Source organism: Meriones unguiculatus, chromosome 21, assembly GCF_030254825.1.
Source record: "Meriones unguiculatus strain TT.TT164.6M chromosome 21, Bangor_MerUng_6.1, whole genome shotgun sequence".
In the NCBI taxonomy this organism is placed as follows: domain Eukaryota; kingdom Metazoa; phylum Chordata; class Mammalia; order Rodentia; family Muridae; genus Meriones; species Meriones unguiculatus.
The window spans coordinates 52,315,152-52,340,169 of record NC_083368.1 but is presented as its reverse complement, the minus strand read 5'-3'; the positions used below and the strand labels follow the sequence as shown (position 1 = coordinate 52,340,169).

The 25,018-nt window shown below is 39.6% G+C and overlaps 1 protein-coding gene across 1 annotated transcript in view; it reads left to right on the top strand.

The window, feature by feature from the left end:
- Iqub (IQ motif and ubiquitin domain containing) overlaps positions 1-25,018 on the top strand; it is a 57,289-nt gene that overhangs the window by 15,529 nt on the left and 16,742 nt on the right. The window contains exons 8-10 of the mRNA XM_021638772.2: positions 9,837-10,012; positions 19,865-20,035; positions 24,173-24,349. Of these exons, the coding sequence (XP_021494447.1) occupies positions 9,837-10,012; positions 19,865-20,035; positions 24,173-24,349 (524 nt within the window). The remainder of the gene's footprint in view (positions 1-9,836; positions 10,013-19,864; positions 20,036-24,172; positions 24,350-25,018) is intronic.

Here is a 25,018-nt window from a genome sequence, read left to right as displayed (position 1 = left end):
TTATTCAATAACCTGAAAAACACAAATATAACATTTAGAGGAAATGTCCTGTCCTGTAGTAACTAATTTCAGGGAATTGTATGGAGAAAATGAGAACAAATAGAAATTTCTTCCACAGAAAACTCATGTTAGTTTTTCCATCTTAGAATCATAAATTTAAACATTTAGAATAATTACATTTTTTTGAGGGGCTTACTTAACATCTGTTTACATGATCAGTGTTTTATGCCAAGTTATACAAGTTTTTCATTCCATTTTTCTAGCTGTGCCTTGTAACTGCTGCCCTCTTGTGGCCCACAGAGACAGTTGCATGCTTTGAACTGCAATTCATAAATCAAGTTTTCTTTCTTTTTTTTTTTTTTATTAGTTACACTTTATTCACTTTGTATCCCCCATAAACCCCTCCCCCTCCCCTCCTAATCCTACCTTCCCTCCCCCTTCTTCATGCATGCCCCGCCCTAAGTCCACTGTTGGGGGAGGTCCCCCTCTCCTTCCTTCTGATCTTAGTCTATCAGGTCTCATCAAAAGTGGCTGCATTGTCATCTTCTGTGGCCTGGTAAGGCTGCTCCCCCTTCAGGGGGAGGTGATCAAAGAGCAGACCAATCAGATTATGTCAGAGGCAGTCCCTCTTCCCATTACTATGTAACCAACTTGGACACTGAACTGCCATGGGCTACATCTGTGCAGGGGTTCTAGGTTATCTCCATGCCTGGTACTTGGCTGGAGTATGAGTCTCTGGAAAGATCCCTGTGTTCAAATTTTCTGGTTCTGTTGTTCTCCTTGTGGAGTTCCTGTCCTCTCCAGATCTTACCTATTTCCCACTTCTTACATAAGATTCCCTGCCCTTTGCCTAACAATTGGCCATAAGTCTCAGCATCTGCTTTGATAGTCTGCAGGGCAGAGCCTTTCAGAGGCCCTCTGTGGCAGGTTCATACCTCATTTCCTGTTTTCTTCTTCTTCTGATGTCCATGCTCTTTGCCTTTCGGGATGGGGATTGAGCATTTTAGTCAGAGTCCTCCCTCTTGATTAGTTTCTTTAGACATACAAATTTTAGTTGGTTTATCCTATTTTATATGTCTATATGAGTGAGTACTGTGTGTGTCTTTCTGTTTCTGGGACAGCTCATACAGGATGATCCTTTCCAGTTCCCACCATTTACCTGCAAATTTCATGATTTCCTTGTTTTTCATTGCTGAGTAATATTCCACTGTGTAGATGTACCACAATTTCTGTATCCATTCTAGGGGCATCTGGGTTATTTTCAGCTTCTAGCTATTTAAAAGTTTTCTTTTTAAAGACAATATTTCCTCAGTAAGAAAAGCAAGATGTTATCTATTTAAGAAGATGAACAGGATCAACTAATATACAGCAGCAGGATCATCCCCAGCTGACACTCAATGTCTGTGTCCTTCCTTCTATAGCAGTGTGATAGGGCTGAATTTCTGTGAATGCCAACAGCTAAAAAACATTGGTTTGAGTACCCAAATTCTTTTTTTTTCAACATAATAGTTTTATTGATTATTTTACATATTGAGTCCAATTACACTCTCTTCCTAGTCCTCTCAGGTCTGTTCCCCTAACCTTTGTGACTCCTCTTCTCCCAAAAAGAAAGAAAGAAAGAAAGAAAGAAAGAAAGAAAGAAAGAAAGAAAGAAAGAAAGAAAGAAAAAGACTAACAACCAAAAACATGAGTCCAATTTTTATTGCCTGTATACTTGCTGGAGCATGGTCAAACTCCCAGCAGCCAGCCCCTAGGACACATATCTTAAGGAGACTCCAGATTGCAGACTTGTCTTGCTCGTTTTCAATTTGTATAAAAGTAGAATTATTCAGAATAAAATTTTTATGCCTGTCTTTTATAGTGAAAGTTCTGTCTATGTTGTCATAAGCAGCTCAGTTTTCATCATTTCCATAGAGTATGCCATTGCAGGAAAGAGTCACAACTATTTCATCCATTTTACCATGGATTTGTACCCAGGCTCTGCTTTTTAACACATTGGCAATGCCCTTTGCTGAAGAAGACAAGCACGTGTTTCTCTAGGGTGTAAGACCCAGGAGTAGAGATTCTAGTTCATAAGACACGCATTTTTCAGCTTTAGTGAGCTGATAGACTGCCTTTCAAAGAACATACCAGTTTGTGCTTTTCCAGGAAAAGTATAGGCTTTAGTTATTCCACCACCGATCTAATCTCAGGCACGTCTGTCGTCGGCTTCTCCTCCTCCCCCTCCTCCTGCTTCGTGCTGTTTCCAGAGGATGTCCATCAGTATCACAGAGATTCATTTTTGGCTGAGAGCCCAAGAGGTTGGATAGCAGGATATCAGAGTCAGTGTAAGACATTCTGGCCCCCTTGTAAGGACTTTATAGGAGAAATAAATTGAGAACTAATCCTTGGCCCGTGGACCACTCAGTAAGATCAAAGAAATTAAAAAAGAAGGAAAGATGTGAGGAGGCTAGTAAAAGTGTTTTTTTTTTTTTTTTTTTCTTAAAGTTAGCCATTACTTTGAAGTAGTTTCCAAGAGGATTGTGAGAGATATTTCAAAGGAGTCCTCCTGGGGAGTCTTTGAAATATGTTCCTTTAGTTTGAGGAACACCGAGGCCCTTTGTGACTTTCGCCCAGTGTCTGACTGCAACCCAGGGTTGCTAGAGATCTGGAAGAGAACATTACGATGTCTGTCACTCCCAGGATATTTTGAGTAGAAAAGCACAGTTGTCTATCAAACTACACAGGAGGGAGGGAGTGAACAAGCCAGGGTCCTCCCCTGTCTTGTTCAATGGGTCAACTGGAGAAACAATGGGGTTTTTGTCGGGAAGAGGCTCAAGGTGACCGGTTGACACCCTTATCACAGCTACCTGCAGTTTAGGCATCTCTCTGGGCCTGGAGACTTGGAGAATGGGGAGGTTTAGGTTAAATGCCCCAGGCTAGAAAGCATGAGTCACCTGTCAGGTTGGAAGAAGAGGGACTCAAGTCAGCTCAGTAAGAGCACACCTTCTCCCCTTTCTAAACAGTGGGCAAGAGAAACATGGAGATGAGAGGCTGGGCGAGTGAGGTTCCAGAGGCATCAATCCTTTCCCCAAACCTCCTCCGTGGGTTCTGGACTTTCCACCTTTGACTTGTGTTGTGTAGCTGTTTCCTTTGGATCAAGGCAGTACTGCTACTGCGGGGGGGGGGGGGGCACTCCTGAAGCTCAAGGAGATCATCAGGAACTTGCTACATTTCTGAAGCCCCTCCCTGAGGCGCTAGTTAGAGTGTGCTACAATCATGTGACAATCACTGGGGCAGGCGAGCTCAGGCCATCTTCCCGTCTGCACAGGGAACTCCAGTTCCTGGGAGCTGTCACTCAGGGTGGCTGGACTCTGGTGATCCAGGTCAAGTCACCCACACTGTAGGTAACCCTAAAAACTAGTTGTACCCCTAGACTGTACATGAAGGAAAGATTGTCTTTGGTTTGTCATTGTCTCTCTATGAATAAGCATTTTTGTGAGTCTACTCAGGAAAAGTCATCACAGCTTGTCTTCCATTCTCCTAGCGCCGTCTTTGCTGGAGCGAACATTTTCATCTTTGATAAAGTTCAGTTCAGTTTATCAATTTGTTTTCATATAGATCATGTACTTAGTGTTATATCTAAACATTTTCCAAACTCAGGGTCACACAGCTTTCCCCCTAAAACTATTTTATAGTTTCGTGTGTTACATTTATATTTATAATTTAATATGACAAAATATATGAAATACGAGATGTAAGTTGAAGTTAATTTTAAGTGGTTTTGAGCATCCAGTTGTTCTCTTTCCATTTGATGAAAATACAGCCTTGTTGCCATTGATTTGTTCCCATATTTTCTTCAATGTCCTACTCTTTGCAGGCTTCTAAAGCAAAGTACTGTAGGTTGTGTAGCTTATAAACAACACACATTTGAGGGTGCGTTGCTTGCTTAGGCCCGTTTCACAAGGACTTGATCTAATTGGTGAGCAGTTCACTGCCAGAACCTAGTCTCTTCCTGGAAGCCCGAGCTAAGATCATTGCCTCGAGGATGAAAGTTCACAGGTGAAATTTGGGGCACACACACATCCAGACCACAGCAGTAATGAGTCACTTGACTGTATGTGTGTAGATGAATTTCTTGCTGACCCCTCTGATTTGTCTCTGCCTCTCTCTTTCACCAGCACCACAATGTATTGATTCTGTGTGTTTGTAGTCTGTGTTAAAGCTGAATAATACAATTCTTCCATTATTCTTCTGACTACTTTGGTTCTGGTCTTTACACTAAGGTTTCACAATTAGCTTTATTCCACTAAAAAACCCTTTGCTGGGAGTTTGACTGGAGTTGTGTTTAATCTGTAGCTAGGCCGGGATAACCAACATCTTAACAATACTGAACCTGTGGACACTGTATGTCTTTCCATTCGTTTCAATATTTTTTGATTCCTTTCATCAGTGTCTTGCCTTTCAACATATAAATCCTTCACATAGTTTACTTTTTCTTGACACCCCAGAGGGGGGGTGATCAGAAAGCCAGCCACTGTTCCCCGTACTAGAGAATTCACTTGGAGACTGAGTCTATGGGCTACGTCTGAGCCAACCGGGTTTTAGGTAGAACATATTTGTAAATTTTTGCAAAAGAGTCTGCTAGGTGTTTGAATTTAGAGACCATTTTTTTTTTCCACACCAACTAACCAATGGATGCTAGAGAGAATACAACATTTTATACTGAGCTTTGTTAGTTTGCATAATTTGCATAATTTAAGTAACTCTTTTATTTCACATATATTTATGACTATATTGGCATAATAGCTACAATGTCTGTATTCCTATTTGTAGGATATGTAATAATATCACCCTAAACTCCTAATACCAGAAATTATGTCTTTATCTTTTTTCTTGCTAATTGGGCTATGGATTTACAAATTTTATTTCTCTTTTATTGATTTCTTTATCATATATATATATTTGTTTTTATTATTGTTTGTTACCTCTTTTATTACCATTTCCTCTGTTCTATTTGCTTTTGGTTCAATTTACTGATCTCTTTCTCATAATATGGTGAAGTAAAGTAATGAATGAGACCTGGATTCATTTCTGATATTGGACTTTGATGTTTTAAATGCCCTCCACTACTGCTGCATTAGCTATATCCCAAATTTATGATATATTGAGTTTGATTTTCTTCTTTTCAAAATGCTTTCTGGGTACTTTTATAATTTGTCTTTGACCTACATATTATTTAGAAGTAGGTCATTTAATAAAATAAAGATTTTTCATAGGTATTTGTTTCTGATTTCTTATTTTATTTTGGAATATACATTTACATGATGAGTTCTTCTAAATTTATCAAGGCTTGTTTTAGTAATAAAATGCAAGTCATCTTGGAAAACATGCTGTCGTACTTGAGAAGAATTTGTGTTCTGTTATAGTTGGAAGGGATGGTTGGTGAATAGCATTTATATCAGTTTGATTTAGACTGTTCTGCTTCCTAATTTCCCACTTGTGTGTTTATCAAATACTGGGAGAAAGGTAATACAGTCCCAGCTTTTGTTATGGTTTCTTTACTTCTCTTTGCAGTTCAATTAGATATTGCTTGCTTGAACTTCTCTTGCTAGATGCAGAAGTATTTATAATGATGTACTAATACATATACTAATGATAGGATTAATTTTTTATCATTATGAATTCTTATTATTTCTGTAACATTCTTAGCTATGACAAATTTGGAGTGATATCAATATATTCTTTTTTTTACCCCCCCTTTTTCTCTTTCCTTTTTCTTCTTCCCTCCTCCCTCTCTCCTTTCATCTCTCTTCCCTCTTGCCCCTCTCTCTTTATTCAAGTGTCTGTCTCTATGCCTAGCCCCAGCTTTCTTTAGGGCACTGTTAGCATTATATACCTTTCTGTATTTTGTGACTTTTTGATCTTGTGTCTTTATGTTCAAGATACATACTTTGATATTATCCTTAAAACCTAATCAGATGACCTGTGCTTTTTTTCATTGGAGTGTTTAAATATAATTTACATTTAATGTGATTATTGAGACAATCACATACACATATGTATTTGTTCTTGGTTTAAAAGATCCAGTTGGCCACAAGTCTCAGCGTCTGCTTTGATAGTCTGCAGGGCAGAGGCTTTCAGAGGCCCTCTGAGGCAGGTTCCTAGGTTGTTTCCTGTTTTCTTCTTCTTCTGATGTCCATCCTCTTTGCCTTTCAGGATGGGGATTGAGCATTTTAGTCAGGGTCCTCTCTCTTGATTAGTTTCTTTAGATGTACAGATTTTAGTAGGTTTATCCTATGTTATATGTCTATATGAGTGAGTATATACTGTATGTGTCTTTCTGCTTCTGGGACAGCTCACTCAGGATGATCCTTTTCAGGTCCCACCATTTACCTGCAAATTTCATGATTTCCTCATTTTTTTTTTTTTTTTGGTTGAAGGACATCTAGGTTGTTTACAGATTCTGGCTAGTACAAATTATATTGCTATGAACATAGCTGAGCAAATGTCCTTGTTGTATGGTAGAGCATCTTTTGAATATATGCCCAGGAGTGGTATAGCTGGGTCTTGAGGCAGAACTATTTCCAATTTTCTGAGAAAACACCAGATTGATGTCCAAAGTACAAGTTTGTACTCCCACTAGCAATGGAGGAGTGGGTTCCCCTTTCTCCACATCCTTACCAGCATGTGTTGTCACTAGTCTTAGCCATTCCAATGGATATAAGATAGAATCACAGAGTTGCTTTGATTTGAATTTCCCTGATGACTAAAGATGCTGAGCATTTCTTTAAGTGCTTCTCAGCCATTTGATATTTCTCTGTTGAGAATTATGTTTAACTCTGTACCCCATTTTTTAAAATTAGATTATTTGGGAATATGGAATATTGACAGAAGTCCTAACTTATTTATAAATTTAAGGGACAAATTAGCTTTATTATTTCCAATTAACCAATTTCTTTTTATATGTTTTGCTCCAATGGCTTTCTTATTGGCTGAAATTGTATTCCCCCAAATTCTTATGTTGACCTCTGAATTCTTTGTACCTCAAGTGTGGTTGTATCTGGTGATATTTTTTTAAGAACTAATAAAGAAAAAAAATAGGTGTCCCTATAAAAATATTTGATTAGGATAAAGGTGGGATATAGGGCAGAGCATTAGGAGAAAATGGCCACCAGAGGAGAGGCCTCAGGAACAAACAACCTAATTGTCAGGAAATGGGATTTTGTTGCTACTCATGAAGCTCCGTGTATACTTAGTTGTGGCAGGCCCAGAAAACCAGCACAGGATCTCAATATTCTGACTGTTTGATTAGTATCTCCAGGGAGCATACATCAGATGAATAGGGAGGACTCCCTCCTGACTTCCATCATTCCACCTTGGAATATTCTGGATGTCTTTGCCCTGTGACTTCCCATTTCTCTTTGGTGGTTGGGACTTTGTACTGATGTGTTTTACCATCTAATGGAGAAGTGTTTTTTTTTTTTTTTTTAATTAAAATTGAGCTTCAGCGTTTTCATTTCTGATTATCTCTATAGATTACTTTCTTTCTAAATTTCATAGTAACAAGCTAACGGCTTTAAGTAATAAGAAACCGCTATGTGGATGAATGTGTGAATATACATGCATGTTTCTGGATTGCAACAAATCTTAAGTATGGATATAGAAGAGTGTCCCACATCTGTCTGAATGCCGTATATTCTCAGTTATTGTTCTACAAGAAAACGATTTCCCTTGATTTATCAGCTGACTTTTGGTATATGAGGTCTGTCATATTTCTTAACGTTATTCTAGTTGGTAAAGCTACTTTTAAACAACAAGCTCATCAATCATAGGTCCCCTGGACTTTCATCATATAATTTAGTTCTCAAATTCACAATCCTTTTGCTGAAGATAATGCAGCTTTTACCTTTCAAGATCCCCTTGCTGGCTAGATCAAGCTATTTAGGGTTTGAACAATATATCCTTGATATAGATAGAACAGAATGTATTCTTACAAAGAGCAATCCTTGACATGACTTGGGTGGTTTTAACTTGAGATATGAGAGGACAAAGAGGTATCCTGATAAAATTACAAAACAATATGTCATAAAAGGCAGTGGGTGTAAATGGATGACCAGAACCACACTCAGGGTTTAGATGTTTACTTTGTATTACCTCATGACTATTAAAGTAAATCCCAAGTTTTAATACAAAGCAAACACTCTCTAAGTATATAAGTGAAACATATTTTGGAATATTCCTGCAACCTTGAAAGACAGTAGACATGGCTGCCACACAACATGAGGGGAATACATAATGCTTGGGTTATGTCTATAGAATGAGATATAGACTCTTACACAAAGAAGCATATATTCAAATGACGTCTTAAAACCCAGTGGGGGAAAATGCTAAACACTGAATGATGATAAATGGAAAGAAAAGCAGAAACTCTGTCCTTTTGAATTTTTTTTTAAACCACTATCCAATTAGAGAGAGGCTAGAAAATGTGTTGATTCCTTAAAGAAGAAAGGGGAGAGTTTATTTTCAGTTTATCCACCCAAATCTTCATTATATCTCCTGGGAGATCTGCAGGCTATTGGGACATCAAGTTCCTTTCTTATCTCTATTGCTGCTTCACATATCTGTTTCCTCTTCATACTTTTTGTCACTTGAGTCAGGAGCGTGTGTGGCAGGTTGCGCAGAAGGCTCTATCTTGACAGAAGGTTGGCAGTTTATTTTGAGTGATAGGAAACAGAAAAAGGTTGGCCAAGATGTGAGAGGAAATTATGTCATACAATATACAATTTAGAAATGAAAGTGTTTATGTCTCAAGAAGGGAAAATATAAAAGAGACATGACACTACCTTCAGCCGCCCAAAGGGATGGCATGTAGCTCATGAAATTGGTTCTGCAGCAGACAAATTATTCCTGTCCAAGCCACTGAGAGGAGGATGCGTGATCAAATGTAGGAATGAGCAATTTAATTTCTAAGGTCATTTCCTATCTTATGCTTCTGCCAGTGTAAGCCTGACATTTTTGAAATGTGAAATGAAAAATAATATTCCTCCCCAAATTTAGTTTGCATAAGGATTTGAACAGAACCTTTACCTAAAACATATCTGCGCCTAGAAATTTTGATTTAAGTTTGAAGTTTGATGTAGAAATTCATAAATGATGATATAGGTCGATATTTAGATCTGATGAGTTCACTAAATTATTCCTCTTCGGAATTTATGACATATGTTGGGATATATTCATACAGCCTCATTTTGATTCATGGTGACCTGTGCTTTAAAATACCTTAGAGCTCATCACAGCATAATGCATCAGTTTGACTACAGAGTAAATGCTCTATAAAGTTTACTCCTTAAAATTTGGTGATGTGATTCAGGGTTTGTGAGAAATAGACAGGGATGCAACAAATGTGATAAGTGATGTAAACTGTTCTGTGTAGAGCTACTATTCTGGGTCCTCAGAGATGCATGTGCTAAGATGGCATAGGAAGTGGTGAAGAACGGGGAGAAAGAGCAGAGGGCATCAGAGGGTGGTGCGCAACTTGTACAAGATGAAAAAGTAACTGAAAGAGGCTGCAGGAGGGACCCTAACACCCTTGAGTTAAGATTGTGACAAAACTCTTTTGTGTGTCGGTGAACAGGGATCTGAATTTGATTCCCAGCAATCACATAAGGCGGCTTACAGCCAGTGGTAGCTCTGGCTCCAAAGAGATCTGACACACCTGGCCTCCCAGGCATCTTTATTCACGTGCACAACCACACAGCCACAATTAAAAGTAAAAACAAATCTCTCTCTCTCTCTCTCTCTTTTAAAAGAAGTGGATTTTGACAACTCAAGAGCTTTTCATGTCATTCCTTTAGTTTGGCGGCAAGAAGAACTTGCACAAATTGACCAGTATTTGAGTCAAGCTGAAAGGAAGGCTGCTCTGTGCGAACTTTTGGAGAAGGAGACACAGATAATTGCCTCCATTGGGAGGCACCGGCAGGCTGCTGATATGGAACGCCAGGAAACAGCTCTGCATGCCTTTCTGGATAAGGTTAGTGACTTTATTTTAGCACAGATGTGCTCTGAGATTGACAAAGTGGAATAATAAACTAAAGGAGAGACCGATACCATAAGGACTTCCATAATATTTTAACATTTTGATATTTCTTTAAATACGATGTATTTACTCTTTTCATACAGCTGACGACTCGAACTGTACCCTCAAATGAAGACTGACAGAGAACATGAGATTCTCATGCTCCTGACTAAGGAGATTTTTTCCATGGGGGAAAAGTTGGAATGATTATTTGAATTTGGAGTTTCACACTCTGATATTGTGTAAAGCAGTAAAGCCCAGAACGTCTGGGGAGTTAGCTGGAGATCCTCATTTATCCCTTGGCTCACCTCAGCCCTAGCCCATTGGGCGTTTCTGACCAATGGATGTGCAGTCATTGAAATGCAAGAAAACATAAAATTAAGAGGAAATCTAAAGTAATTACCCCTTTGTGGTCAAGCTTCCTGTTTGATATTGAAAGCCCGTTTCCATAGTAACAAGTTTCCTTTCATAAACTGTTCTTTCCAGACAGTTAAGGGCTAATTCATCCAGAAGAAGGAAAGGATCGCTTTCTACGTCACTTGCTCGTAGTGACTCTACTTTTGTGGCTCTTGTTATCTTAGTACCTGTTTTTAAAACTGCATTTAAAAGAAATTACTTTAAAAGCCATTCTGTCATCTCATTTGTGTATTCCTTTACTTGGTTTCAGGTTGTAATTGGCTTTCATATTAGTTCTGGTTTCATTCTAGATCCTTAGGAACTTTAAACTATGCATCCAATTGCTACTGTTTTCTGCCCTTCACAGATCCCAGGAGTGCACCTCAGAGTGATGTGGTGACTCTAAGTCACATCACCTCCCTCCCTTTTGTCATTCTCACCTCCACATGAGCCCCTAACTCATCTATTCACTTGCTGTAGATGGGCTGTTCGCAACAGAAACTATTAAAGGGTTGAAGCCTTAGGAGAGTTGAGAACTATTGCTCTCGACAGAATCGCGAATGTTATTGCTGACTTCTGACAACCTTTCTTTTGCTCTTGACTTATTCTCCCCTAATTGTGTGTATGTTCATTCTCAAACCTACTCTCATTGACTGGAGGGAAACTGGTTCTGTTCTGCATCTTGATGATGTTGCCTGTGTCAAATAGGCCATACAGGCAAAGACATGAACTGCTGATATCTGAGTCCGATTGGAATGCTTTGTAAGCCTCCTGATACCAGGAAGATGGGAGGCCATAGCCTCTCCTTTCCTTCCCTTCCCTATTTTCCCAGGGAAATCACTATGAGATAGGGTTGCCTTTCTTGTCTCGTGTATGTTATAAGGATTGCTCATCTAGATGAATCTGAATAGCCTTCTCATCTGGGCTATTTTGTCTCCACATGAGGCCATTATCTCCAGTCTAAGTTCTCAGCACTCTGTTCCATCATCTAGTTGACTGCTGGGAAGATCTCACTGGGCACATGTGGATCTTGTCCTTCTGTACACTCTTGCGGGAGCAATGGTTTTACTCACTTCTTTTTAATGGATTTTAACGTACCTGTTTGCATAGCTCCCTAATCCAATTGTCTTACCATCACCCACACCTACACTGCTCCAGCTGCGCTCAGTTGCTTGCGTGACTCTGGAAAGACCATGTACTTCTGGTGCTTTTGCATCTGATGTACCTCTGTGTGAGGTTTCCTTTCCCACTGTTCTTGTCAGCCACTCTCCCTGAATGCTCCCCTTCTTTCAGAGAAGGAACGGTTAACACCCCTCTTCCTTTACATTGTGCCCATTACTTTCATGAGACTCGCTCTTACCTCTGGCTTTATACAGAGTTATTTTTAATTGTATATAACTTAACCGGGTCTACAGAACAATGTGCAAGCCAATCAAGGCTACACAGGAACACCCCGCCTCAGAAGGAAAAGCTTGAAAGACTATCCTAGCCTAATTTTATTGTATTTAATATCATAACCTGCCCTTACAACCCTTCACACACACACTCTCATACACTCACACTCACTCACACACACACACACACACACACACACACACACACACACACACGTTGTATTTAATGCTTTTATTTACTTAATAAATAGGTTACTTAATACATTTACTTAATAAATATATTTTATTTACTTAATAAATAGGTGATAATGTCCCTTCAAGATTTCTAGGTTGTGATAGCCTTTCAAGATTCTTTTAAGACAAGGTCTTGCTCTATAGCCTTGGTTGGCCTTTGCACCCAGTTATGTAGAGTGGGCGGATATGGAAGTCATAGAGATCCAATTGCCTCTGCTTGAGGAGTACCACATGCAGCTGGCCAATTATGATGTTCCTAAGGTGAGAGATATGTTTCATCTGTACGTCCTCATACCCTTACACATTCCTTACAAAGGTTATCAATACTTGTTTATAGAGGAAGACAGGAAAATATGACCAGACAATAATGCTGTAAATTTCATATTGCAAATATTTATATTTGGTGGTGGTTTGGATAAGAATGGCCTCTATAAGCTCATATACTTGATTGCTTAGTCACCAGGGAGTGGAACTCTTTTATAGATTAGAAGGATTAGGAAGTGTGGCCTTGGAAAAAGTGTGTCATGGGGGAGTAGGGTGAGCTTTGAGGTTTCAAAAAACCCAATGCTAGGCCCACCCAGTCTTTCTGCTTCTGTGCTTGAGTATCAGGACACAGCTCTCATCTACTTTTCCAGCATCATGCCTTCCGTGCCCGCACGCTGCCATGCTGCCCACCATGATGACGGCATACTTCACCTCTGAAACCGTAAGCCAGTGCACGGAGAAATGCTCACTTTTATGGGAGTTGCCTTGGTCACAATGTCTCTTCACAGCAATAGAAAAATGACTACTATACTGTTTCTCACAATCATATTTTGAACTAAATTTATCACTTCAACAAGGTGCTTTATCTTGCACCTGTGTTATGACTAGGAACTGTGATTTCACCTGTCTTTTAGTCTTAGTGATGGTATGGACCTGGTGCAGACAGGGTGTTTGCAAGAGATGGGGTCTTCTGGGTACCAACGGACAAGAAACACAGGTAGCACGCATCCATCCTTATTTGAAACTTGTCTTCTTCAGGACTTTCCTTTTGTGTTATCCTGGCTTCTTTCTATTCCTTGTAAGGTAGTCTAACTTCTACTGTAAGCACTTACTCAACATCTTTTTTTGTTTATACATTAAACACTTTGCTACTTTGGCTTCAAATCTATCATTGCTTCTAAGCAGTTTTTGAAATTATATATATGCAGAGTCCTTCAGTGGATCAAAACCCAAATATAAAACTGATTCTAGACTGAGCTGATTATCATCATCTTTTCCTGTGAAGAATGGCATGCTAAGAAGATTTTTTTATATGATTTGAATTGTTAAAAAAAACATTTCTATGAGAAAGATCTGGTTTTGAATTCCAAATACTTCATAAAAGGTGGAATCCAAAGCCTTGAAGGACTGAATATATGGAGATGTGTCCTGACAGGGGCATGGTGGGAAGGCTGAGGAAGTGGAGGTAGACTGAGGGGACAGCTGAAGGGCAGGGAGGGATTATTCGGCTGTATTGTTAAGTAAACAAAACATTAAATGCAAAGTGCTTGTGTGGGCGTGTATTTGTTCATGTGCATGTAGTCCTGAAAGGTGACAAAGGCAGAGAAATTAGAACAGTCGGCTTTGTGTTCCCAACAGGCAAGTTGACACCTTGGCAGCACTCTTCCACAAGTTCATCTAAAGTTATGTTTCTGTATTTGAAGCTGTACTAAATGTCTAGAAAAGTAGGTAAATGATGCATATTTTAGGAGGGAATGGTTATGCCAGGTCTGACCTTCTCCATGTCTGTCCATCCATCCTCATGCCTGCCATTGTCACTAACATCAAGGAGGAGTCAGTATTCATTTCATAGATGCTGAAGCCACTTACTTATTTTGCAGGACTTTTTTGATTGCTGATAAAACTGTTTATAGTTAATCCCAGAAGTCAGTCACAGTCACAGTTATTGTAGATGTTAACAGTAGAGAAGCAGAGGCACAGTGCTACGTTTATCTTCAACAACACTCTAAAGTACATATTTATAGCAAAAAATTCCTCATGTATCATTTAGGAATAACTTTGGAGAATAAAGATTTATATTTCGTATCAGCCTAAATTCATTTAGTGCAATGACTGTGATCTATTGAAACAATATTTTATTTTTTAAAATTTTATACTGAACATATGATTTTTCTGAATAATGACTCATGATTTTGTTGTTGTAATCAAAAAATTAACTATAAGTTGCTACAGTTCTCATGCTTAATAAAAAAGTTCACTGTAAGGACTTTTAAAAGCATTAATTACCTGCAAATTTCATGGTTTCCTTGTTTTTAATTGCTGAGTAGTATTCCATTGTGTAAAAGTACCACAATTTCTGTGTCTATTCTTCGGTTGGGGACATCTTGTTTTTTTTCCAGATTCTGGCTATTACAAATAGAGCTGCTATGAACACAGTTGAGCAAATGTCCTAGTTGTATGGTTGAGCATCTTACCGATATATGCCCAGGTGAGGTACAGCTGGATCTTGAGGAAGCACTATTCCTAATTTTCTGAGAAAGCCTCAGATTGATATCCAAAGTGGCTGTACAAGTTTACATTCCCACCAGCAATGGAGGAGGGTTCCCCTTTCTCCACATTCTCTCCAGCATGTGTTGTCACTTGAGTTTTTGATCTTAGCCATTCTGATGGGTGTGAGATGGAATTTCAGAGTCGTTAAAATCATCCTGAGTGAGGTAACCCAGAAGCAGAGAGACACATATGATATATAGATTCACTTAGAAGTGGATATCAGCCATATTATATAGGATAAACATACTAAAATCTACAGACCTAAAGAAGCTAAACAACCAGGAGGACCCTAGGGAAGATGCTTAATCCTCATTGAGAAAGGCAAACAGGATAGATAGCGGAAATGGTAAAAGAGAGGGAACAGGACTGGAGCCCACCACAGATGTCTTCTAAAAGACTCCACCCAGAAGGGGATCAAAGCAGATGCAGAGACTCACAGCCGAACTTTGGACAGAGAGAAGGTTGTCTTATGGAAGAAGGGGGATATAAAAGGACCCAGAGGGGACAGGAGCCACACAAAGAGACTGAGAAAGGAAAAACAAAAAAACAAAAAACAAAACAAACAAACAAACAAACAAACAAAAAAACAGGTCGCAGGGGCTACTGAGGAGACTGATGCATCAACCAAAGACCATGCATAAAGAGGACATAGACCTCCTGCTCAGATGTAGCCCACAGATAGCTTAGTCTCCATGTGGGTTCCCTAGGAAAAGAGGAGAAGAGACAGTCTCTGACATGAACTCAGTGGCCTGCTCCTTTATAATTTCTCCCTGGTGGGGAGACCTAGCCAGCCCACAGGATAAGAGGATCCAGGCAGACCTGATGGGACGTGATAGGCTATGGAGGAGGACTTCCCCTGTCAGTGGACTAGGGAAGAGGGATAGGGAAGAAAGAGGGAGGCTGGGACCAGGAGGAGATGAATTGGGGTGGAGGGCTACAACTGGGATACAAAGTGAATAAATTGTAAATAATAATATCAGTAATAATAATAATAATAATAGAAAAACTTTTAAAAAATCATTAATTAACTTGTAATTTACCACATTGAACACTGACTTCTCCGGGTTGTCAGGCATTAAGAACAGACAGATTGACTGAAGTAAATGAATTCAGTTCATGACATCTAAATTAATGGTCACCAGTGGGTTTCTGGTTTTAATATTTTGGGTGTATTTTACCAAACTACGTGAAGAGATTGCTGTAAGAAGTTATCCCTAGAGTTGAGGCTGTTTGTTTCCTTGATTCATACATCATTTCTCACAATCACAAGTTTAAAAAAAACCCTGTAATTTAAGTGAGCTGTTCCACGCAAATGCTTTTTTTTTTTTTCTCCATACTCAGGTGGCCAATAGCTAACAGGACAGAAAAATGCAGCTACCCCTCTCTCTCCAATCCATCTATTTACCAGGGGGTCACTGTGGAGGAATAAAACTTCTTTGCCAAATAAAAGAAAAGTTGATCACCACCCAGTGGCTTTGGGAGGGGCTCAACTTTATGTCCTTTTGGGGACATGAAAATTAATTCAGGAGGAAGAAAGGAGCTATTCTCCCATTGCAGCCATTTTTGCCTCCCCATGGGGAGGCCTGCTGCTTGCCAGGCTTTTGTCTCCCCACTTTCCCTTCCTGTCCTGCTGTTCTTCTGTAGCTCTGTTCCACAGCCTCTGCCATCTCATTTGTTGGCAGCTAAGTGGAATTTATTATGCTTCTATTCTTGAAGCAATTTAAGAACATGATTGTTGTATATCTCTTATTATAGCCAAAGCATTCAAAGAAAAAGGGAACGAGGAAAGAGAAATAAGCAAACTTGACATTTTCCTGCATCAGAGTAAAAAAAAAAATACTTTAAGGCCTGAAATCAAAGAAGCCTGTACTTGAAGATGAAGCTATCAGTATTGGCAGAAGGACAGCCAAAGATAAAAACAGCTTTGCTGAACAGATTTATATATATATATCTTCTCTGAGCCAGCTCTTGGGAGCTGGAGCTTCATATGAAGGATTATGTGATTATATCATTCAGTTCTCTCTAATCTGGCTAACTCCTGTTCATTCTCTTGGTTTCATCATAGGTACTGCTTTCTTCTTAAGAGTTAACTGCTTTATAGACAGCCCATCTTTTACCTGTCTATCTGCAGCTCTATCAGCCAGGTTCCCTCTCTAGTTATTTTCTTACCTTTATGTCTTATAAGATTTGAGAGCTTTTGAAATCAGGATAGCATTTTATTTACTCAGTTCCCAGGGCACTGACTAATGTATCATAGGCACAATAAATATTTGTTAAATGAACAGATGAGTACCGTAGACCCTGTGGAATATACAGAATTCTATGAAAAAATTTACTTTTTATAGCCTTTCAGAAAAATAAAATTTAAAGGCATAAAGTTTTTGAGAGCCAATTTCCCCTGCCACGAGTTACTGAAATGTGGACACTAGATAGTGTGTTGTGGGCACATGTGTGTGTTTATGACTGTAAAATGATTTCAAGTCTATGTGACCATATACATTCCAGTTATACTACAAGAAAGCATTTTTTTTTGGAAAATGTGAATGTTGGTTTCAGAGTTAGAAGGATTTGCATTTGAAAAAACCCAAACATTTGTCTTGGTATCTTGTATTTAATAAAAAAAAAAAAAAAAAAAAAAAAAAGCCAGCAATCAAGATAAACATTTTTGGGAGTAGAATTAAACAGTATACCGACTGCCAACATACAATAAATTAGATTAAGTAGGCAGTTCAGAAACATGTTGTTAGAAGGATCATTACAAATGAAATAAGTTATCAGCCTGCAGAGTGAAAGATACTATCTTTACCAGTGGTAGAAAAGAAATTACATTTTGTAGGACCCTGCTGAGGAAATTAGCATATGAAGATCAAGATATTAGTTAGACTTGAGAATATTATAGCATGAAATTTAGCCTAATTATTTTTTAAATCTTTTAAAAATTAACTTTAAAAACAAGCATCATACTTGAGCAAAATACTCAATGTAAGGCTCTTTGATTTGTGAAAGTGCATTATTTCTAAGTGATAACAATTAAAATGTCTTCTGGCTAACCAATTTTGTTATATAGCTTTTCAGCTAGCGCAACTCTAGCCTATCAGTTGTCTGACTAACATTACCTATTACTCTATCTCTGGGGTGATATTATAAACCACTTATTGTGCCACAGCATTTGCCAGATCAAAACTTGAACCAAGAATCTGAAGATTTTACTGGACAGTACTAGCTCTAAGCAACTTTTGTTTTGCCTATAACTGTAATGATACTGTTGTTTTGAAAATGTATCACATATAATGGTAAGGGGAAACTGTGTTTCTCAATCTAACATGCAAACAATGGAAGTAGATTGATGCTACAACTAAAAACTTCTTTGTAAACTGTTCTTCTAAATGTAGTGTGGTATCACTATGAATTTCTAATAATTTTCTCCAACACATAAAGAATTCCACCTAAATTGAAAATTAAACCACATCTAAGTTTTAAATGGTTGCAGTTACGACATAAATCAGGAAACAAGAAGCCCAAAGCAATGAATAATTAGCCTACAGAAATATCTACTATCTGAAAAGCCAGTAATTGTGGTCGACACAGACTTGTTTCTGAAGGACTGTAATCAGGCAAGGACACAGAACAGCTTTTTACTCCAAAGCAAAAGAGAAACAAATAGCAAGTGATCCCTGGCTGATCCCTGGCCGAATCCTCTGCTCTTAAAGCCTCGATAGGGCGAGACAGAGCAGAGCTAAGTATAGTGGGAGTCACCCTGGAGGAAAAGGGTCCCAAGAGCAGATGCAAGAGTCAAAGATGTCCCCATGCCCACTGCCAGGAGCCCTACAAAAACATGCCAAATGTATACTCTTCTCCCTCCCTATGGAGTCAACGAGTAATATAAATTAAGCTATCCATCATGCCAGTCAGCCCCCAACTCTCCATCTTGGAGATGTGTTTTCCTTTCTGCAGACTGACTAATCAGCCTGCCTGATGAGCTTGTCTCCTGTGCTACAGAGGCACGTTTTATTGTTTTGTAAAAGATTTAATTTTTCAATGAGCTAATGTTCCCAAGTTTTATGTATAGCATGTGTGTGCAGGAGCCTGTGGAGGCTAGAAGATTTGGATCTTCTGGAACTAGGAGTAAATGATGAGCTGCCACACAGACACACACACACACACACACACACACACACACACACACACACACATGCTGGGACTGATCTGAACCTGGGACTGAAAGGGTTAGACTAACTTTGTAACCTGTATGTCTTCTAAAGCCTATAGTTTTGAGTTTTAGGTTCAGGTTAAGCTAAAGCTTCTTAGTACCTTTCCAGAGAATGGAGGAATGTGACCCTATCTGTGAGGACAGATAGAAAAAAGCGAGCAAGCAATGACCTTCACTCAGCAAAAAGAAGGACCAGACCCTTGTCTTCGAGAAAGTGTTTCTTAGCAACCAACGCAGACGGCCTCAATCCTTCTTCTGAGTAGCTCTTGACCTCCAGCCAAAGGATGGGCTAACCACCCCCACCTTCAATTGCAGCTGCATCCACACTTGGCAGGACTGGCCAAGCTTGAGCATATTACTTGATAGCTTCCCTGTCCAATCTTAAATTGCCAAGACTGCAACTTCAAATTTCCCCGAAAATTTTCTTTTAAAAACCTAAGGTCTTTGTCTCCCGGTGCCACTCTTTGCTGACCGGCAGGGGTGACCCCATTACACAATGGTTGATAAACCTCTTGCTTTTGCAACGAGACCCCAGGTCTTACAGGACCTCTCATAATAGCACTGGGCACTCTTATTTAATCCGTGAGCCATCTTTCCAGTCCCAAGCCCCATCACACGTACTTACATGATGTGTTCAGTGAAGTCCAACAATGTCTTACTCTGTCTTTTTTCTCCTCCCCGACAAGGGTGCTGGAAACAGAGCATGGGTCCTCTGTGAGAGCAGTACACACCTTCTCCAGCCCTTGGTAAAGCGTTTTAATCCAGGGCACCACGAGTCTAGGCCTCAACAGTGGAATCCTTACCTAACATAAAAAACAAAAACAAAAACAGTTCAGTATATAGTTCTTCAAAGATAAACAGGTAGATAAGTAAAGAAATGTTTTACTTTTTCGTGGTCTATACATTCTTTAATTGTCTTTCTTAAAGTTTAGTGATGCTTTTCAGTAATGACTGAAGATAGATTTCTAGTGGCTGGGACAAAATTATTAGTTTCAGTCTTTGAGTAACCATGATTGCAACAATGTTGTTCTTTCCAAGTGTTCAGCTCCAAAGCTCTGGAGAAGACCTGACGGCTCTATTCTCGAGATGGACACACAGTTCACCCTGAGAGCCAGAGAGCTGCAGAGCATCTACAACTGTATCATGATGAGAGATCTTTCTCAGGACGAGCGGCTGGACATCCTCCTGACACTTAAGCACACGGTGAAGGTATGTCAGCTCTCTCTCTCTGCTTTCAGGTCAAGTTCTCCGTCAGTGAAAGATCAGCTCAGCTGGACACGGAAGCAGCAAAGTTCTTTTTCATCATGTCATGATGTGATTATTAACAAATCCTTGCATACATCACATTTTGTAAACAGCTAAGTTAGTTTTGTAAATTTTGGGATAGAAATGGTTTATGAATCAATGCTTAACCAAAAGCCCTCAAAATCTATGCTATATTGTTGACAACCATGTGCAAAGCCATGGGTCTGATCTGCAACCCTGCAGATGATTAAATAAATATTTTTTGATGCTATAATAAAATGTGAACATAGTATGTTCAAATGAAAATTCATCTTTACATAGCCATGTAGGTATAGAACATGATTTTTAAAATGCGATTAAAAAACAGCAATTATTGTCTACATTTTGGACGGTTTTCAATGAAAAACTATTTTTAGTCATTAAAATTTCCATTTTATCTATTTTATTAAAACATCTATTTTGTTTGTTTGTGTGTGTGTATCGGTATATGTATGTCACAGTGCACACACTGAGATCACAGGGTAATTTTCAGGACTGGTTTTCTCCTTCCTGCCTCTGAGCTGTATAGATGGAAGGTCAAGTCTTGATGCTTGCATTCAAACCCTCTTACCCTCTGAGCCATCCCGAAGCCCTGATTTTAGCGGTTGTAAAGCCATATCAATATAACTATGTTTGCCTTACCCGCCTCCCATATTACTAAATTCCTGCTTTGAAATGAAAATTAAGATAGTCATGGGGTCTGGCTTCCTCCAGAAGCTGACTTTAGAGGCGGGTTTGAATTCAGAAGTTTCCCAGGGCATACTTAAGTACAGAAAGCTCACAGGAAAAATACCTGCTCTCAGAAGAGGAAAACTCCAGGATCATTGGGACGCGTAGAACCGTGGCAATTGCGTCAGTTCTCACCAGATTTTTAAAGGTGGGCCTGCCTTGAGGGTGAGCCCGGCATCAGAGCACGGGGCAGGACTCTTCCCTTGTTCCGTTGAATTAAACCTGAGGGTGTCTCTGGAGGCTGCGCTCCAAAGTGACCGACCGGAGAGCTGCCTTCCCATGACTCACCAGGAGGCGGCGAGGGAGAGCTGCACAGACGCTCCGCCACGCCGATGCACAGCTCCTGCGATCTGGATAGCTCTTTATTTTTCCCCCTTAACAAAAACCATAGTCGTGAAGTTAATGAACAAAGTGCAGACTCTGTCGTACTTCTCCGGATCAAGGTTACAGCTGACTTCCCCCTGTTTTTTCTCTTCTACTCATTTTAGTGTGTCCTCAGGTTGGATTAGCACTGAGTGTTTTCACAACCTTCCTTTCTGTGGCTTACACCTTCAGAGCCCTAGACCACCCGGTGCTATGCTATTCTCTCAAATTCACGCTTGTGTTTACCAAGAAACGCCCAGACTGGAGTGCCAAGCACGTGATTTCTTATCCCCAGTGGGTGACGGCAGCTCTAATGTCTTTTGAAAATCAGAGTCAGTTACCTCTATAAGGATGTGGGCACCATCCTCTTCGGATCTCCTGACTCGAGGAGCCTTAGAGCTCAAAGGAAGAGTGTTTCCTCTGCTGGAAGCACGTTTACCCAGGAATTAGGGCCTCTAAACGTGAACTGCCCAAATATCCCGTAAGGACTATGGGAGCTGCTTCTAGCCTCCCTCCCCACCCAGGTAAGAGCAGCTCCAGAGGTTTCCACACGGTCTTCCTGGTCACACCAGCTAGGACCTCACAGGTCAAGACAGTAAAGAGCAAAGCCAACTCCAGCATAGCCCATTCCAATGACATAACCACTGAGCAGCCTAATGAACTCTGCATATCTCTCTCTGAACCTGCCGAGAGCTGGACCTAGGCCAGACATTTGCCGTTTACTCCTGGTTCATTCCCGTTTACTCCTGGTTCAAATGGAACCGTGGGGCTGTTTTTCTCCCTTATTGATTAGGTGTTTGATTTAGAATGCCCCCCCCAAGCCCCTGTGATGATGCCCGACACAATGTCCTTGGGTGAGGCTGGATTGGGGTTAATATAGTAGTTATTCAGCCAAGATGACTGTGTTTCAGAAATGGGCAATCTGAGAGAGAGAGGGAGAGAGAGAGAGAGAGAGAGAGAGAGAGAGAGAGAGTATTACTGAAGAATTGTCACCTGCCACAGGTCAAAGCTAGCAGTTCTGACACGTAGGGGCTCTGGGTATCACACTCCATTTGCTGAAAGATGTGTGTTTTGCATGTTCCCGGGGAACACTCCAGCATCCCCAGGGCTGTAGTGCTCCTGCGTTTGACAGCTCAGAATGAAGGTGCTCTTGGGCATACGTTATTGGCATTGCCAGGAAATTGAACGAAGGAATTCAGGTAAAATGTTCAGTTTCTAGGTTGTGTTTCTGAGTTCTTGAGGGTAAGTTCTTGGCAGTTTCTCCCTTGGTGACACAAAGATATCATTTGCTTATGAGTGGTCATCTATTTAAACTAATTAATGTTTGGACAAAGCAATGGATTGAATAACCATTGAATAACCGTGGTCAGTCAGTTTTGCCATCAATGTGACCCACAGTTTTTCAAACAAGTGTGTATAGACATTTCAATAAGAAAAAAAATCAGTGTTTCACTAAATATAATAACTGGAAAAATACTGTCTGTATTTAACTCCATGTAACTGTGCTGCTGATGAAAAGCCCTGAGAATTTTCTTTTTTTTAATTTTTCTCTCTCCCCCCACCCTCAGAGTTTAAAAGTCATAACTTGTAGATACCCCCATAGGTTCTCTGTCTCTTAATTACAAAGAGCTCTCCTGTTGAGAAGAATCAGCATCCAAACATGCAATGGTTTTAAGACACACTACAGAGTTAGGTAATTGGCTCACAGGCTATCTGTCTGTATATCTGTCTTTCAAGGTGGTATAAACAGCCTTGATGGAAACCTCCTTAGATAGCAAAAGGAGCAAAGGTGCAGAAGCAAGAAATAAGGGTTATGTAAAGACCAGATTGGCACACACACACACACACACACACACACACACACACACGGGGGCGGGGGGGGGAGAGAGAGAGAGAGAGAGAGAATGAGTATGTGACTCTATAAGTAAGAACACGGTCTAGACACTATTTCAGAGAAGCTAAATTAGGCATGAAAGCAAGATTAATGAAAATCTATTCAGATTTCTCCAAGGCCGTCCTAAAATGCGTTCAGGGTAGGTCACCACTAATTTCAACTCTTTGATTTATTAGCATTAGCAAGTATGAAAAAGATGAAAGAGCGTTGTTTTCCAGTCACCCCCTCTACCCTTTGTGTCCTCCATGAGAGCTGCGTACCATCCAGTTCCTCCCAGATAGGGGATGGACGGCTCTGTTTTACTTTCCTAAGCCCTTACCTCTAATCTAAAGTTTGCTTGTTCAAACTACTCGGTTTTTGTATTTTACTAAAACGTGTTTGATGAAATAGTAGACATGTGGGGAAATATATAAACAGTTTGACAACGTTGAAAGGGACGATTCAACATTGCTAAACTATTCATCTGTTTTGTAACCTTTGTACCCGTTTGCTTCCTCACTTTGACTTCATTTAGTCTCCTTGAAGCAATCACCAATGGACAGCCATTTTCAGGGGCAGCTGTCTCTTGGCTTTTCTTAATGATTTGATTCCTCTGTATAAGCCTAGGAATAATTTGGTCCAGTGTTTTTGCTTTTGACCTTTAGTGAAATTACATTGCATGCCCTGGGTCATATGTTGTTCGTTTTGCTTACCTTATAAGATTTAAGTATTAAGACCTACAGCAATCACATGTTTTACTCATTTCTATAAAGTGCGTTATATAGACAAACTATGATTTATTTATCTATTGAATTTGCTTACAAATATTAGATTTTTTCTAACTTTTGGCTACTGTGAACAGTAGCTCTATAGATACATGTCTCTAAAGCACCTATGCAAAGAATTGCTGGGTCATACATTATACATTATCAAACCAACTATTTTAACACTAAGTTTGGCTCCTAACTGGTTATACCAAATTTTACTCCTGTCACCTTTTAAGATGTCTTGAAATCTACATTCCAGTTTGTTTGGGTGGTAGTTTCAAAAATAGTGATTTAAAGTAATTATACTGAATTCTTTTGTGTTTCCTATAGGAACATGAGTGTAAACTTACCCAAGAAATCCTAGAATTGATTGACAGAGAAGTTGACCTCATGATGAGGGGAGTCAAACCTCAAAATCTTGAAGGACTCAGAAAAAGAATTACAACACTCTTTTTTCACTACATCAAAACCCCCCTGTTCAACCCTGAAGTTGCAAGATACCTTAAGGTACTCTGCTTACTGTTCTGGTTTTCAAAATCCTAAGGTGTTACATTGTTAACGGAAAGATACTCAAAGTTTGCTTCTGTGCTTTACTGCAAATCTGAGTAAGATCACCCTCTGGTGAGCTCTCTGGGTTTATTATTGTGTTGACAAACTAAACCTTCCCATTCACCTCTTCCGTATATGATCTCCAGCCTTGAATTCTTTTCTAAGAGCTGAGCAGATTCTCCAGTTGTTGCATAGTGTTGAAGGTGCTGTGATCTCTCACACCCCTAGCTTTTGAACGGACTGTTGCTCCCACTTTCAATGACATGATCTATTTGATCTGGCCAACTCCTATTCGTTTTCAAAAATCAAGCTTTTGATCCTTCTCTCTCATTAGGCATCATTAGGCATCACAGAGAATTAGCATTTTCATTTTTACAGCTCTCCCAGTGGGCCTTGTCTGTAGCACTTACCATGCTAACTTAAGTATTAATGACTGGATCTATGAACCCAGCATGAAGAGCGTCAAATGGAGCTCAAATGTATTTGAGTTAAATTGTCTGCTCACACCAGTATGATTAGGTTTCTGAGGGATATGCATACCTCATTATTTTCTTACAAAACCAGTTGAAACACTTTTAGTAAATTGGGAAATTTCACTCACTAAAGAGTTACAGTTGTAGGATTAGT